Below are 16934 nucleotides of genomic sequence, written 5' to 3' on the forward strand. Positions count from 1 at the left end.
TTTGGCAGACTGTATGAGTACGTGCGCGCCTGATGATCGCGTAGGGCGCGGGCGACGCGAAGGGGCGGGGAGTGCCGGCGACGATGCGAGCGCAGCGCCGACGTATTAAAATTGTCATCCGCGACGCCGAGCCGTCAACATTAATATTCTTTTATTCGCGACGCCAAGCCGTCCATAGTTTTATATATTTTTATATGTTAAACAACAATATACGATACAAAAAAAATACAGTCCACTTTCATTAACCAGCATCGGGTACCAGTTTTCCCTAACCATTACGGCACAGGGCACTGGCCCCAACATATGGTTCATCGAGCCGCATAAAACATCGAAACGGCTACGTCAAAGGTCGAGCGAAAGTCACCGCCTTGCATTGTTCCTGTTCAAGTTGTTTCGCCGGAGTGAACATTGCTGCACTCATAGCTGACATTCCCGGACAAGAAGCAATTCACTAGTCAGCAGGAATACATCAGGTCTTGGATACGACAGAAGCTGCGATCATCATACATCCAGGATACACGTGAGATCGTTCCATATCCTAGTGTCATCCTATCATTCATCAATCATCATTTCATTTTCGATTCATTTCATACCCTTTTTATAATTTTATTCATCTCATTATTTCGTAGTCTTAGATTCGTTAGATCATCATAATCAGTAACTAGATTATTCATCCAATAAAATTCTATAGATTAAATCATAATATTTTACGTAAATATTTTTATATTTTAACTTTTATAAATTTAGCATCTACCTACGCAAATAAATTATTCGCCAGCTTTTTAAAATCATTAGCATTACTATTCATTAAATAATAGCTTATATCATCATTTTCATTAGTTGTAGCTCGCATTAAAATTGATTTTTTAACAAAATTGCTAATTTATAATTTTTATTACAGGTCGGTATTTCAAAAATAAAATTGTACCATTGTAGTTGCAATATTAGGCGCCTAGCTATTTTAAATAGCAATCGCATATACTAGTAGTTGGTTGCTTTACTTTTTCATAAGGATTTTTAACTCAAACAAATTGCTTTTAAAATTTTAATGAATTGAAGTTTAAATTTGTTTCTTACGTACTAAAACCTTGCTTGCCTTTGCTTAAAAAACAATCTTTAAAATAATTATTGCAAATTAATTACTCATTGTTAATAAATTATAACAACTGATAAATAATATTAAATATTTTAATCAAAGTTAATAATGAGTGATAAACAAATAAAACATTTGATTAAGAAGCGAGCCATAATTAAGGGAAAGCTTACTGGCTTTAGTAGTTATTTGAAATCGCTTGCAAATAGCAAACAAACTGATGAATTACAAACACAAATAGAACTTCAATTGCGTTTGGATAGAATTGAGAGCTTATACGATGATTTCGATGCTTTTCAGAGTGAGCTGGATGAGTTGTCGGATATGCCTGAGGACGAGGCAAGAGAGCGTGAGGCCTTCTATTCCCAGTACTACTCTCTCGTGTCTGCCGGTCGTGCCTTGATCCAGAGTCATAGCAAGTCGCCCCCTGCGCAGGACACTGTGTCACCGGTTTGCTCTGAAGTACATTCACACAGACGTAAGGTTGTTGAATTACCTAAGATAGACTTGCCACATTTTAACGGTGAATATCAGTACTGGCTTGGCTTTAGGGACACGTTTAATTCTTTAATTCATTCGGACAATACTCTTGATAATGTGAATAAATTTCATTACCTCCGGGCTTCTTTGAAGGGTAATGCGTCTTTGATTATCTCGGGTTTAGATTTTTGTGCCGATAATTATGAGGTTGCCTGGAAAACTCTATGCGAACGATATGATAACAAACGTCTTCTAGAAAATCACCATTTGAATTCTTTGTTCAAAATAGGATCCATACAAAAGGAATCTAGTGTAGGCTTGCGCAATTTGATCGACACAATAAATAAAAATTTAAGAGCATTATCTAACTTAGGCCAACCAGTCCAATACTGGGATACATTAATCATTTTTATGATGTCTTCTAAATTGGATAATGTCACAAATAGGGAGTGGGAATTCCATAGGAACAACTATAAAAATCCCCCCACATTGGAAAATTTCACTAAATTTCTTTCTGACAAAGCAGATCTTTTAGAAACTTTAGATACAGCAAAGATGGATAGCTATAAATCAGATATCAGTCTTAACAAATCCAAAACTTTTGCGATTTTACCGAGTAAATCATTATCATGTCCCCTCTGTAAAAAAGGTCACGCGCTGTTTCAATGCGAATCATTTAGGATGCTACCGGTTGAGATGAGAATTCAAAGAGCGAGAGCGTTTGGAGTTTGTTTAAATTGTTTACGTTTCGGTCATACTGAAACCAAGTGCAAGTCTTCTCATTGTAAATACTGTACCAAAAATCATAATACCTTATTGCATACAGAAGAGTCACCTTCTCAAAGCGTGGCACTGTCGTCTAGTGAGGTTCATTCTAATTCTCATCAAACTTCTACTGTTCTGCTTTCAACAGCTTTAGTTAAGGTCCTTGATATCAATGGAAAGCCGTATGCTGCTAGAATCTTGCTTGATAATGGAAGTACCAACAATTTCATAACACTAAATTTCGCTGGTAAGCTAAGACTTAATACTATTTCCGCTGAAACTAAGGTGTCTGGTATCAACAATCAACTTCACAATAGTTCACGGTCGTGTTCTCTTACATTGGAGTCCTACTTTAGTGACTATAGGGTGAAGATTGATTGCATAATCTTACCTACCATTACAACACTTATTCCTTCTACCTATGTTAATTTAAGTAATATACAAATACCATCGGGTGTTGCATTAGCTGATCCGTCATTTCACATTCCTTCTGTAATAGACATATTGGTAGGTGCAGAAATATTTTGGAATGTGATCGGAACAAATCGCATAAATTTAGGCAAAAATAAGCCCACACTTTTTGAAACTAAACTAGGCTGGCTTGTTTCTGGTTCTATCATAGATAAACATTACGATAACGATCAACAACCTATATGTATGTTAAGCAACAATTTAGAATTTGACCTTACTCGTTTCTGGGAGCTTGATTCTGTTTCTTCTAAGCATATTTTTTCCCCAGAAGAACGCGCATGCGAGGAACATTTTGTAAAGACTACAAAACGCAAGGCAGACGGACGCTTTGTTGTTACGTTGCCTCTAAAGGAATCCCCCACGATCTTAGGGGACTCCTATCATCTGGCTGAGCGTAGATTTTTATCCTTGGAGCGTAGACTGGACCGAGATACTACTATGAAACAGCTTTATATGGAATTTATGAAAGAGTACCTCGCCCTTGGTCACATGACAGAATCCCAAACAAATGGAACTGTTTCTTGCTATTTACCACACCACGGTGTTTTGCAAGAATCGAGTTCTACTACGAAGTTGCGTGTTGTTTTCGATGCTTCGGCGGTAACAACGTCAGGTGTTTCACTGAATGATATTTTAAGAGTAGGGCCAACACTACAAGACGATTTATTATCAATCTTATTAAGGTTTCGACAGCATAAATACGTTGTGACTGCTGACATCGAAAAAATGTACCGACAGACGGAAGTCTGTGAACACCAGCGCGCACTTCAACAAATTCTATGGAGGTTCCATCCCTCTCACCCCATAAAAAGATATCAGCTCAATACTGTCACTTATGGTACATCGTCGGCATCTTTTCTTGCTACCAGATGTTTACATCAGTTGGGTCGGGAGTCTGCAGATCCAGATATAAAACGAGCAATCTGTAAGGATTTCTATGTCGACGATTTCTTGTCGGGTCATAACACTATAACCGAAACGATTTTACTATGTCAGGGGGTAAGTCGTGCTTTAACGTCGGCTCAGTTGAATTTGCGTAAATGGCATTCAAATAACAATAAGGTGTTGCTCGCTATTTCCGGCCAATCTGACGTGTCTGGATCCGTGGACCTTAGCAATGACTATCTGTCTAAAACGTTAGGGTTGTACTGGACGTGCTCGGCGGATACTTTGTCATTTCCAATCTCTATTCAATCGAAGGACGTTGCCAATAAGCGTTTTATTTTATCAACTATTGCTCAGATATTCGATCCTCTTGGCCTTGTTGCGCCTAGTATTGTAGAGGCTAAACTATTGATGCAGCAATTGTGGAAGGAAGGGTGTAGCTGGGATGAGCCTGTTCCGGCTCATATTGGAAGGATTTGGTCTGATTTTGTTACTTCATTGCCAACATTAAAAACCTTAAGTATACCAAGGTGTGTTATTTCTCAAACACCAACTAACATACAACTGCACATATTTACAGATGCTTCTGAGAGGGCGTACGGCGCATGCATATACATTAGATGCTTAGACGTTGATGGCACTGTTAGTATCCGCCTTCTTGCTTCTAAAAGTAAGGTGGCTCCATTGAAAACGGTCAGTATTCCCCGATTAGAACTTTGCAGTGTACTACTGGGAGTGAGACTGGGTATCAAAATCTTGGAATCTTATCAATTACATTTAATAAATGTATATTGTGGTCAGATTCCACAATCGTGTTGTGTTGGCTCAGATCTTCTCCAGGTCAACTGAAACCATTTGTGCGTCATCGTGTTTCCGAGATACAGGAGGGTTTTTCCAATTACGAATGGCGTTATATTCCTTCAAAGGACAATCCAGCAGATATCGCTTCACGAGGTTTAAGGGCGGACATTCTTAGTAAATCTTCCTTATGGTGGTCGGGGCCTTCTTTTCTTCAATCAGAGCCAAGAGATTGGCCAATCCAACCTAAACAAGAAATACAATTTTCCGACTTACCAGAGACAATTGGATGCTTACATGTTGTTCAGGAGAGTAATATATTTACAGAATTAATTACAAGGTTTTCAGTATTTTCAAAATTACAGCGTGTTGTTTCATTCATATTCAGATTTATCAATAATTGCCGTGGTAAGTCCGAAAAATTAAGTGGTAATATAACAATTGATGAACTTGGTAATGCCACTAATTTTCTCTTGAGGATTGCTCAGCAGGATTCCTTTCTAGAGGAATATCAGTTACTTATAAATAACCAAAACTTGCCTTATAAAAATAGACTTTTGTCTCTTTCACCATTTATTGACGATAATAAACTTATGAGAGTCGGTGGCAGACTCGCTAACACTAATTACGATTTTAATGTCAAGCATCCTATATTACTTTGTAGTAGGCATCCTTTGTGCAGGTCTCTTTTCGTAATGCTGCATATTAAGTACTTACATTCAGGTCCTCAATTATTACTAGCCACAGTAAGGCATAATTATTGGGTGTTAGGAGGTACTAAGTTAGCAAAGAGCGTCGTCCGTTCATGCGTTAAATGTTGTAGACTTAAGGGAAAAACACTTCAACCGATTATGGGTAATTTGCCTCAACAGCGTGTTACTTTAGAATTTCCTTTTCTTGATACAGGTGTAGATTATGCCGGGCCAGTAATGATAGCAAACCACAAGGGAAAGGGTTGCAGGCATATAAAGTCCTACATTTGTGTGTTTGTATGCTTAGCAACAAAGGCGTTGCACTTAGAACTTGTTTCGGACTTGACGAAGGAAGCTTTCATAGCAGCTTTAAATAGATTTATATCCCGTAGAGGTAAACCGCGAAACATTTATTCAGATAATGGGACTACATTTGTTGGTACATTCCATGAGCTATCTACACTTCTCAAGCGGCTTTCACCGGCAGACACGACTGAGGAAGGTATAAGGTTTACATTTATTCCAGCTTATGCTCCTCATTTCGGCGGTTTGTGGGAATCAGCCGTTAAATCTGTTAAGCATCATTTACGACGTGTTTTGAGTCTGACGTTTCTAGACTACGAGGAAATGAATACCTTATTAATTCAAGTGGAGGCAATATTAAATTCACGTCCCCTTACACCTTTGTCCGACGATCCTTCTGATCTTTGTCCTTTAACACCAGCTCATCTCCTTATTGGACGATCTCTTTTATTCGCACCGCAGTCTGTGATCACTGTCACTAAAATATCATCTCTTGCGAGATTCAACAGAATCCAAGTACTCAAGCAACACTTTTGGAATCGATTTTCTAATGAATATGTCACTTTACTTCAGCAGAAAACAAAGTGGATGCAATCGCAGGAGACGTTGAAGGAGGGTGCCTTGGTTGTGATAAAGGACAAGTCCAGTCAACCAATCATGTGGTTGCTGGGGCGAATTCTTCGAGTGCTTCCGGGTGAAAATGGAGTTGCAAGGGTGGCAGACATTCGCACCAGGAAGGGCGTAATCAGACGGGCCTTCAATATGATTTGTCCCCTGCCGACTGTAAATATTGAAGAAGACTCTTCGACGCGGGAAGTATGTATGAGTACGTGCGCGCCTGATGATCGCGTAGGGCGCGGGCGACGCGAAGGGGCGGGGAGTGCCGGCGACGATGCGAGCGCAGCGCCGACGTATTAAAATTGTCATCCGCGACGCCGAGCCGTCAACATTAATATTCTTTTATTCGCGACGCCAAGCCGTCCATAGTTTTATATATTTTTATATGTTAAACAACAATATACGATACAAAAAAAATACAGTCCACTTTCATTAACCAGCATCGGGTACCAGTTTTCCCTAACCATTACGGCACAGGGCACTGGCCCCAACACAGACAAATACCTTTTTCGCTGCCTTCAACTCACTGATCATCCAATTATTGCAAAGCTCCAACAACTTGCTTACTTTGTTTCGAATAGTTCGTATTGGATAAATAAACCAAACCCGTGTTTAGTTACAAGTTATTTTAAATTGAAATCTCTTTCCGCTCCAATTCAAAGCTCTTGTAATTTACCAATTTTCTCTTGTTCATACAATGCCCTTATTTCTATTCCTAATGTTGTAAACTTTGACATAGAAAAAACTAATTCTTCTAGGGCTGATGAAAAATTTAAAAGAATAATTGAAACACGATTTAGCGATTATCATTATGTTTTCACAGATGCGTCAAAACTTTTTGCCAATAGTAATGTCGGAGTAGGAGTTTTTCACTTTCAATATAATATTGTTCAAAAAATCAAACTCCCTCCTGAATGTACAGTATTCTCTGGGGAATGTTTAGGCATTTTTAAAGCTTTAGAATATATCAGGTTAGCTAAACTTAAAAAATCCATAGTTTTCACAGATTCATTAAGTTCTATTCAAGCTCTTGTCAAGAATCCTTTTAAAATTAAACAACAGCATCCTTATATATTTGGCATTAGACAATTATTAACTGAGTGCACTGAAAAAGGTATTTTAATAACGCTTGCTTGGATCTGTGGCTACCTACCACATCGAACTATTATTACTTAAGTAGTAATAGTAATTCAATGAGGCTTCAAGATAATTTACCTTAAAAATACCTTAACCGTTCATAACCTTAACCATTACCGTTACCGAGATACATTGACGTGTTCGTGAAACAGAAAGTACATAGCTCTGAAAAGAACTGTTTTAATATTCGTGAAACAAGATTGTTAGCTCTGAAAAGAACTGTTGGGAAATAGCACAGCACACCATGCAAGCGGATGCACCAGCAATCACATGCACAAGTCTTCAAGCTAACTTGCACGTATTCTTCATGGACATCTTCACGAAGTACAATCACGCCGCCGCCGAGTGAAGTACGCGTCAGAGATCCGTTCGCCGCACCGATCGCCGCCGAAAAGGGCGAGACGCAGGAACGTATGATCTATTTATAGATATCGCTCTGCGCTACCGTGCCTCCGACTCGCGACGAAGCGCATGAGTAATCGACAGCGGCACGCGCGGAAAAAGAGAGCCACTCGCGAGAAAGAGACGCAAAGCCTCGACAATAAACATCTGCGATTGGTCATAAAAACTAATCAACTAATGTTATACTTACTTTTTATTGTTTATTATTTTATACAAATATTACCATTTTTTTATTCAAATATATTCGATCGACACCTTCTGAGAAGACTTTTATTCCGACACTACAATAGTCCCTAAAGATCCCTAGCTATTGTGGAATAGAGGGAAATGTTAGAGCAGATACTCTGGCTAGAGAAGCTACAATAAGTGGTGACCTTTTTCCGTATAAAATTTCCTACCCAAATTTATTAACTTTGCCCAAACTTTGTATGGATAAGTCGTGGCAAGAGTCCTATGATCATAGTAGTAGGCAAAAAGGAACGTATTATTATAGTCTACAATCTGAAATTTTGGTAAAACCATGGTTTTATAATATGGATTTTAATAGAAAAGGCTGTAGCATAATATCGAGACTAAGGCTTGGTCACACTTGTTCTCCACACCATCTGGCTAGATTTAAAATTATTTCCAGTCCGTCCTGTTTTTGTGGTTATGAAACGGGGGATATTAACCATCTTTTATTCGCTTGTCCACTTTTCAACCGCTCCCGTTTCCTAGAGTCACTGATTGAACATAAAATTCCTTTTCCTACATCTATAAATTGTTTATTGTCTTCTAGAAAGTATGATATATATAAAATTGTATTGGATTATATATTTCTTAATAATATAGACATTTAATATACTGTATATGTTTTTTATTTATTTTTATTTTTTTCTTTTCATCATAAAATATATTATTTTGTTTCTTCCTATCCTGTTCTGAATCCTCTCATAAATTCCTTTTGTCCGTTATCCACAATTTTTGAATATTTTTCTTAATTCCTGCTCGTCATTGGCAATGCACTAACGTGCAGTCCATAAAAAAAAAAAAAAAAAAAAAAAACGAAATTACAAAACTGTCAAAACTCTATTTAAACTCCCTTTTTACTCGAGCTACAGGAGAGGTACGATCTCTAAAATATCTTTCAACATTTTGTGAGACAAAATCTTCGCAGTAAAAGTTTTAACGTTACGACTTATGTTTTAAATTTTTAATTCAGTTTGTGTATTCGTGTTTCAGTGATAATTGTTATCCATCGCCATCAAAATGGTAGCCGCCAAGAAGCAGGTCTGTACCACGTGTGAATAAATATTAAATAAATAAATATCTATCATGTACACATAAAATTAAGAATATTTTGAGTATATACATGTTATATATAGGCAGAAACATGTCTTCATTCGCATCAGCAAACAAAAATTTCGTATGGAATAACCTAAAGGAGGTTATTAATTTGCAAGACCAATCATATTGCTGAAAGTACAGTAACCAGTACAGGACTAATGGCATGATTATTTATCAAACTTTTTATAAATAATCTCCAAAATATTAATGGTCCGAAATTATTTGTATCACGATAGGCTCGCTAGTTTTTTAATTAACGGGGTTGAGAACGTTACAAACATTTTAGGTTATAATTACGTCGTGTAGAGCATATCAATTGATACTATTCTAGTATATAATACTGTCTAAAATAAGTTTTTAACTGATCAATATACTACAAACTGTTCTTTTATTTTACAGAAAAAGACCATTGAGTCAATCAATTCCCGATTGGCTCTGGTGATGAAATCGGGAAAGTACTGCCTGGGTTACAAGCAAACATTAAAGACGTTACGTCAAGGGAAAGCTAAACTGGTCATCATCGCCAAGAACGCTCCCCCACTAAGGTGAGACTACTGAGAAGTAGAGTTCCCTACTTTTACCTATTGGAAAGCATATGGAGTCTTTGGACAAAGAAGTATGGTTTACCTGAAAGTGATTCCGTAATATAGAGACTTAAAAATATTTGTGGTTGTATTACATATATTAAAACACTTATTTGTATTTAATTTGTTTGGATTATTACTGAATCACTATAATATATGGGAACCCTATGGAGTAGTCTAAATCCATTTGCTTCATCAGAGGTGAGTTGTTAGTAAACATTTTTACATATTTAATCAAGGTTGTACCTTCATTTTAGGTTTGAGTCTATAAATATTTTGTGTTTTTCCACAAAAAAGTTATAACAAAGTAATTTCAGCTCGAGTATCAGTTAGTTTTCAGAAATGATGATAAAAAACATAGTTTTTACAGAAACAACAGATTTTCTCTATAACTTCTTTCACAGTCGACTCATGTAATGAGTTTTTAAATGTGATAAAACAGTATCTCTAGTCCGAGGCTGTATAAGAAACCATAACTGGACATTTTGTCTTCAATATATATAATAAAATATTTATTATTTATTTTTATATGGGGTTTACTCCCCCTTTGGTCCCTCCTGTCGCAATGGCTGCCATTTTAAAAATTTATATTCTTGTAGATACCTCTGCCAAAAGATGCAGATTACTATGGACAGAAAGGACATGTAAAAAAATGTTATTAAGGTTAAAATTGCATCTATCAAATAAAAATAAACATTGTGGAAAGTTTTGACTACAAATATCTCTAAAAAAATTTTCAATGCTAATTTACTACACAGGTTTTACATTAATATATTCAACTAACACACTGTAATTAGTAATAAATGTTATGTGCAATAGAAAAAATGTATTTTTTTTCTTCTTTGCTATAATATTTAGGGCAAGACTTACATATAATATAAACTAATGCAAAACGTCTAAAATAAATTGTGTTTTCGTTATTGTTTTCTGATAACTGCTTGTCTTTACAGGAAATCCGAAATTGAGTACTACGCTCTATTGGCCAAAACGGGAGTTCACCATTACAGTGGTAACAACATCGAGTTAGGTACGGCTTGTGGAAAGTACTACAGAGTGTGCACGCTTGCAATTACTGACCCTGGAGACTCTGACATTATCACAACGCTTCCCGAAGCAACAGCGTAGATAATAAATTTATAATAATTTATACACCTCTTTTATTTTCTTATCCTTAGTTGTTATCAGCAAAGGTGTGTATTACAATAATTTAGAAAGACTGCGCACTTTTCGTAATTATCAAAGAAAAAATATTTCAATCTATATATATAAAAATTTCGTCGAACCATTTTTTTTTTTTGACAAATTTTGTAAGCATCTGTAATTTGTTCTAACTTTGGACATAGGGTAGTTTTTATCTCAAATATTGATCTCAATATTTGTTATTGCAAATTAAATGTTTATTATTATAATATGACTGTATTTATCGGTTAGTTCTATAAAATCATTATAGATGGTGGATTGACATCTTAGTTGCACAGATATCCGGTTGATAACGCAGTATTTCTAATTAGGGGGCTACCCGGCCGAATTTACTGTTTTTACATTCCTTATAGTATGCTTGAACGTTGAATAAACAATAAAGTTCTAAAGACAATATTTTAGCTTGATAATTGATCTGTAATTGTGTCTACTGATATATTGAAAAATTTACCTTATCACGAGAAAATGAATTTTTCGTGAACGCTTTTCTCGGTCTAAAATCCGTATAAACTCGCTAATTATGCAACGCATAGACATGAAACTTTAACCAGTAGTGAATAATGCATTACTCTTCAATACTGTCTGCCAATTTTTCAATTAAATAGATAATTTTTGAGAAATCTGTAATATTGAATTTCGTAAGTAAACCGGGCAAGCGGGTGTCTGCGCGGGCGACGAGGAGCATTCGCCTCTCGGCCGTTGTATGAGGACCTTGTGTCGTTTGATGCGACGCGCGCGCATTTATTGTTTATTATTTTATTTTTATTGACCCCACAATTTTGACATTTGTGTGATAGGACACTGTAGACACTTTAGTTTTACAAGTGAACGAAAGGACGCATTTACTTATTTGCTTGTGCAAATACTGTTTATTTAGTTTTATAAGCGAGCGAAAGGACGAAATAACTACCTATTTGTTTACTTGTGTAAATTGAATATGCCGAAAGTATCAAAAGTGAAATGATATCAGCAACAAAGGCTCACGGAAATAAAAATCGCAGTGTAAGTACTTAATTACGTACTGATTTTTTATCGTAATTTTATATTGTATTGTAAGTTTATTACAATACAATAGAACGTATTAATAAAATTAATATAATATCAATAAAATTTACAATATAAATAATCATCTTATTATTTTATTTACAGAGCTCAAAGAAAAAGACAGGTACTACAACAACTCGATGGAAATATAGAAAACCAAGATTTAACTTCAGAAAATTGTCAACTTCGAACTTGCGATGTCACACAGTAAGTAAAATATGCTAAGAGTCACACCGCATTATTAGACACTTCCTGACTGGGCTTTGCGGACTTGGTGCGGTTATAAAAAAAGTAAATCGGTATGTGAACCCGACTGCTTAAATCGCTATGAGTGATTTAAAATCAAGTCCAGTACTCAGTATAGGAATCTAGATTGAGTACTGGACTTGTTTATCTTTCTTTTCAGTTTTTATGCAGTCGGTTTTTATTTATTTCTTTTAATTTCCTTTTTTTACTTAGGATTAGTTTAAATGAAAAATGAGTACCTAGCCAGGAAGTGACATTTTAATCGTAGGCATCGATTACGTAATAGTATAAGTTTTGTGTGTTATATGTATGTGTGTATGTAATTAAGTATGTATGTATGTACGATTTTATTTTTATGTTACCCACACATTATGGATTCTAAACATTTTGAATATCATATCAAAAATTGACCGCTCCAGCGGGATTCGAACCCGCGTCTCCGACTGACCGTGTCGGCGCTCTAGCCAATTAAGCTATGGAACGATGTACCCGCCAGAGCGAAATTCTTGATATGATGATTTTTATTTTCGGTTTAAGTAAAAATCATCATATCAAGAATTTCGCTCTGGCGGGTACATCGTTCCATAGCTTAATTGGCTAGAGCGCCGACACGGTCAGTCGGAGACGCGGGTTCGAATCCCGCTGGAGCGGTCAATTTTTGATATGATATTCAAAATGTTTATGTATGTATGTATGTATGTTATATTGTGTATTCTTTTTGTCTTTATTCATACTATCTAATGAAATGACAGACCTACTTATAATCGACGAATAAAGTATTTGTGTATGTATATTATTTATGAACGTATGTTTTAGTGTGTCAAACATACCTATATAGTACCAAAAAAAATGCAGCAATAAGTGTACTAGTATTTGTTTGCGTGGATGTGTGTGTAGATATGTGTCTTTGTGTTATCTTAATTCAATGTGTACAAAATGTAAAATATGTTATTATCTTAGTAAATGTATATTTTTTTCTAGGACTACCTTCAAAAAAGTGCCACAAGGTCTAGATTTAACTACGCCTATGGCACATAAGAATAAGTTTGCAGAGTCAACTAATGGGTTTAATTCAACCTATTGTCAGGGATTAGAAAGTGAAGAAAAAGAGGTATTTCCATTTTAGTTATCACTGTATTATTTTACCTTTCACATTTTCTTTCTGGTAAACAAATAAAATATGTGTTCAACTTTTTGTTCTCGATTCAGTTATTTTTTTAATTTCAGTATACTGTTACTACGGAACCGGAAGAAATTATATCCGATAAACACGTTGGAAGGAAGATTGTGGCCATATCTCAATTCAAAAATTACTCAACTTTTGTATACATGGCCATCTAGCGTATTCATCGAATGATATAATACTAACAGGAGAAAATCAAAATAGTCTGATATCATTATTTACTTTTCAGTGTAAAATGTATAACGTAACTCTTACAATCGAAAATGATATCTGTGAAGACAATTATTTAAATTTGAATGCATGTGCAGTAGCTGGTACCATCGCAATAGGATGTGGCCGGTCACAACTTGAAGAAGTGTTGTCAGCTATAAATTTGCCTAGTTTCACTGAAAATACATACGACCACAATCACAAGGTTATTGGCAAACATCGTCATCTCATTGAGGTGAAATGTCCCATTACAGCGCATAGAATCGGCATAGACGAAGCTATTAGGAAGAAAAAAATAACCGTCTGGAAAATAAATAAGAATGGTCAATACCACATTAACAAAAATTGGTATTACCAAATTCAAGGTCAATTGTCAATCTCAGTTACATGTGTAACACAAAGCAAAAAATGTATATATGCGGTATGGGGCAGTGAAAATGAATCGCTTAGAATCGAAATTATTAATAAAGACGATAATTTTTGGCAGAAGGAAATAAAACAAAAGTTGACAAAATTCTATATTGACTGCATACTTCAAAAACTGATTGATCCGAACACATTATTTAAGAAATATACTCAAATAAAAGCAAAAATGTAACCGATTCATATTTAAAAATAAAAATCACAATTTTAAATCAATGAGTGTATGTTTAATCATGTGTACTCAATATAATAATTGTGTTTGCAGGCAAACGAAAATAAACCGACTTCAGTTATATCGACAAGTAATAAAACGCAGGTAGACAAAAAATTAGTCAAGTAAATACGCATTATCAAAGATTACTCCAAAAGTTGTAATCAGATCTCGATGAAATTTAAATGTGACCACATGATAAACATCGGCTTTCGATTAAATCAAAAATTGTCAAAATCGGTACATTAAAAAGTTATGCGGATTTTCGAGTTTTCCTCGATTTCTCTGGGATCCCATCATCAGATCCTAGTTTACTTATCATGGTACCACACCTAAGATATCTCCTTTCCAACATAAAAAAGAATTATCAAAATCGGTCGATAAACGACGAAGTTATCCCCGAACATACATAAAAAAATATATACGGTCGTCCTCCTTTTTTGAAGTCGGTTAAAAAGAGTAGGATTTTTTTTAATTTATTCGGCCCGCTGACTAGTGGTCTCTTTACAATCGACTATTTGGCTAGTCGGCCAAAGCTATAATCAGCACATCTATACTAATTAAATTACTTACCAACAAATAGATATCCAGGTATTTCTTTTTAGTCCATCCCTAATTGCAAATTAACTCTGTAGCGTATTTAAATAATTTGCAAAGTTAGTATTCACATATATTTAGAAGTGAATTATAAATAAAATATATTTAGGTATTTTAATCTGTTTGCGTTATCAACTCTCGGCCTATAAAATCGATTGATGACTGCGCGTTGTAATAATACGCAACAAATCCGTTAGATGTCTTATTTTACCTCACGCGCTTAAATACGTAAAAGTTGTCAGGTGAAGAGCGGGAAGGGGGCGGTCAAGCGAGTTGAAACGCGCGAGGTCATTCAGATAGGGTATAAAGATGGCGCATTTGAATATAGAATTTACACATATTCTAATAAATTATAATTACTGAGCCACAGCGACGCGTTCCTGGTTGAAGATATATGAGGAAAAATATTATTGGGATCTTTATCAACACATGTAGTAGCCCCCAAAATCATAATTGTTAGAATGTTTATCTGTGCAGTGGCAGGTTCCGCACTACTTTTCAAAAGCCATATCAAAAATGCAATGGTATGTTTGCACCCTCCTTGATTAGCAGCGCATTTATAACAGACTATACTTTCCACCATTCCTTTATTATCATCACAAACCACCGTGCAGTGATAAGGGAACGTACAGTGGTCTAGCAAGCTTAAATCGCGCCCGGGGCGCAATACCTTTTCCGCGCCCCCCCATTCGAAACCCATTTAATATAGGTATACTCGCAAATTAATAAAAAAACAAAAAAATGTGGTGTCATGGGACACCAGGTAGAAACGAAGTTCCTTCGGATAGTATAGAAGCAACACAATTTAAAAAAATATATTGAATTTTATATATATTTTCTAGTTCTTGATTTTTTTTAATTTTGTTGATTATTTTTTAATTAAGTACATAAAAGTATTTAGGAAATTTAGTATTTTAGAAAATAACAAATACCGTAAAATAAAATTTAAAAAAAATTATAATAATTCAAACCATTACAGTCGTGTGACTGATATTACGTCACTTCCGTTATGTATTTTTCTTACGGTTTTAGTGTCACATTTTTTTCAGTTCGGTCGCCCAGCCAAATGTCAAGCCTGCCGTAAGGAACTTCGTTCCAATAAATAACACCGGGATCACCAGCTTAACGTGCTCTCCTAGGCACAGTGGGGAGACCTACAAGGACTAATAAACAAACCGGAAATAAATTGATGTGTAAACACAAATATCCACTCTAAGCGGGATCGAACCGACACGACACGGCACACGCACCGTTACACCAGACCGTTATATTACGCTTACGCTTCAGCTTGTAATATCTCACTCGGGCGTAGCTAACACCGTATCAATGATATCTAAAGGAGCCCCTAACGTGTAAGCAAAAATTATTATAAAATGTTATCCACGATGTCACCTAATCTCATGCTTCCTGGGAAAAACATTAAAAAACCTGTCATACGTGCTTATAGTTTTTTTGCCTATAGTTTTCACTTCAGAAATGTTAAAAAGTCAAAAAAGCAATCCTTTTTTTTCGAGTTAAGCGTGGGCCCAAAAGCTGATAACATCCTGCATCGTTTATTTCGGCATTCAGTTAATCATTATGAACAATAAGTTAATCTTTTTATAACAATGGGGGTAAACCAGCAGACGAAGCCATCTAATGTTTAACGGCTACCGTCGTACATGTCCTTTAGCAAAAAGATGTATACTACAACGCTTGAAAACCCCCAAATTATAGCGTTCAGGGAAAACCTCATCGAGGAAGATCATTCCACAGTTTGCATGTACGCGGAAAAGATACGCACGAAGCTCGCACATTAGTCGCAAACCATGCATCCAAGAGGTGGATACCATCAGGGCCACTGAACTTCTTGACGTCGAGGGAATGCAGAACACGACGAAAGGCATTTTGCTCAAAGCACACATTACGCATCGTGTGATCGCACCGTGGAATGCTCGATTGTGCTTCACCCTTATCGTCAAGAGTCAAATTCGACGCAAAAAGAGTGTAAAGAATTTTCGCTATCGCTTTCGCAGAATGTGCCAGAGCATTCAATTCGTGCAATGATGGAACTGAAGACTAAAAGAAGGTACCTTCGGATAGCTTTGGCAAGAGACCAAAAGGCACGGGTTCAATTTGGAAAGCCCAATAGTCTATCGCCAATTAGTGTGAAACTAAATTGCTAATTGCATTCAGTTTTCCGAAGCTGTTATTCAGCTTGCTTTCTATTCTTGACCCTTTCAGTTACAACTGCAACAGCTGAAGGAACTTTTTCAAAACTACTTCG

At 36.0% G+C, this 16934-nt stretch overlaps 2 protein-coding genes and 1 long non-coding RNA gene across 4 annotated transcripts; all 3 read left to right on the forward strand.

Moving 5' to 3' along the window:
- The first annotated feature begins 1189 nt into the window (after positions 1-1189).
- On the forward strand, positions 1190-6577 carry LOC123668168. Its single transcript, XM_045601959.1, has 3 exons — positions 1190-1512; positions 3925-3945; positions 5988-6577. Exons 1-3 carry the CDS (start codon positions 1205-1207, stop codon positions 6403-6405), a joined length of 747 nt encoding a protein of 248 aa, XP_045457915.1. The 5' UTR covers positions 1190-1204; the 3' UTR covers positions 6406-6577.
- A 2109-nt stretch (positions 6578-8686) lies between these two features.
- Positions 8687-10701, forward strand: LOC123668167 (60S ribosomal protein L30). The gene is made up of 4 exons (XM_045601958.1): positions 8687-8749; positions 8866-8913; positions 9370-9515; positions 10505-10701. The coding sequence occupies exons 2-4, from the start codon at positions 8893-8895 to the stop codon at positions 10677-10679; spliced, it is 342 nt and encodes a 113-aa protein (XP_045457914.1). The 5' UTR covers positions 8687-8749; positions 8866-8892; the 3' UTR covers positions 10680-10701.
- Positions 10702-11071: 370 nt separating this feature from the next.
- On the forward strand, positions 11072-13343 carry LOC123668266. 2 transcript variants are annotated; one of them, XR_006745549.1, is made up of 4 exons: positions 11072-11756; positions 11904-12005; positions 13026-13155; positions 13272-13343. It is a non-coding gene; the product is annotated as an uncharacterized LOC123668266 (long non-coding RNA). The 2 variants fall into 2 exon arrangements; XR_006745548.1 differs by having other exon boundaries at positions 13026-13283.
- The last annotated feature ends 3591 nt before the right edge of the window (positions 13344-16934 follow it).

Source organism: Melitaea cinxia, chromosome 30, assembly GCF_905220565.1.
Source record: "Melitaea cinxia chromosome 30, ilMelCinx1.1, whole genome shotgun sequence".
Taxonomy (NCBI): domain Eukaryota; kingdom Metazoa; phylum Arthropoda; class Insecta; order Lepidoptera; family Nymphalidae; genus Melitaea; species Melitaea cinxia.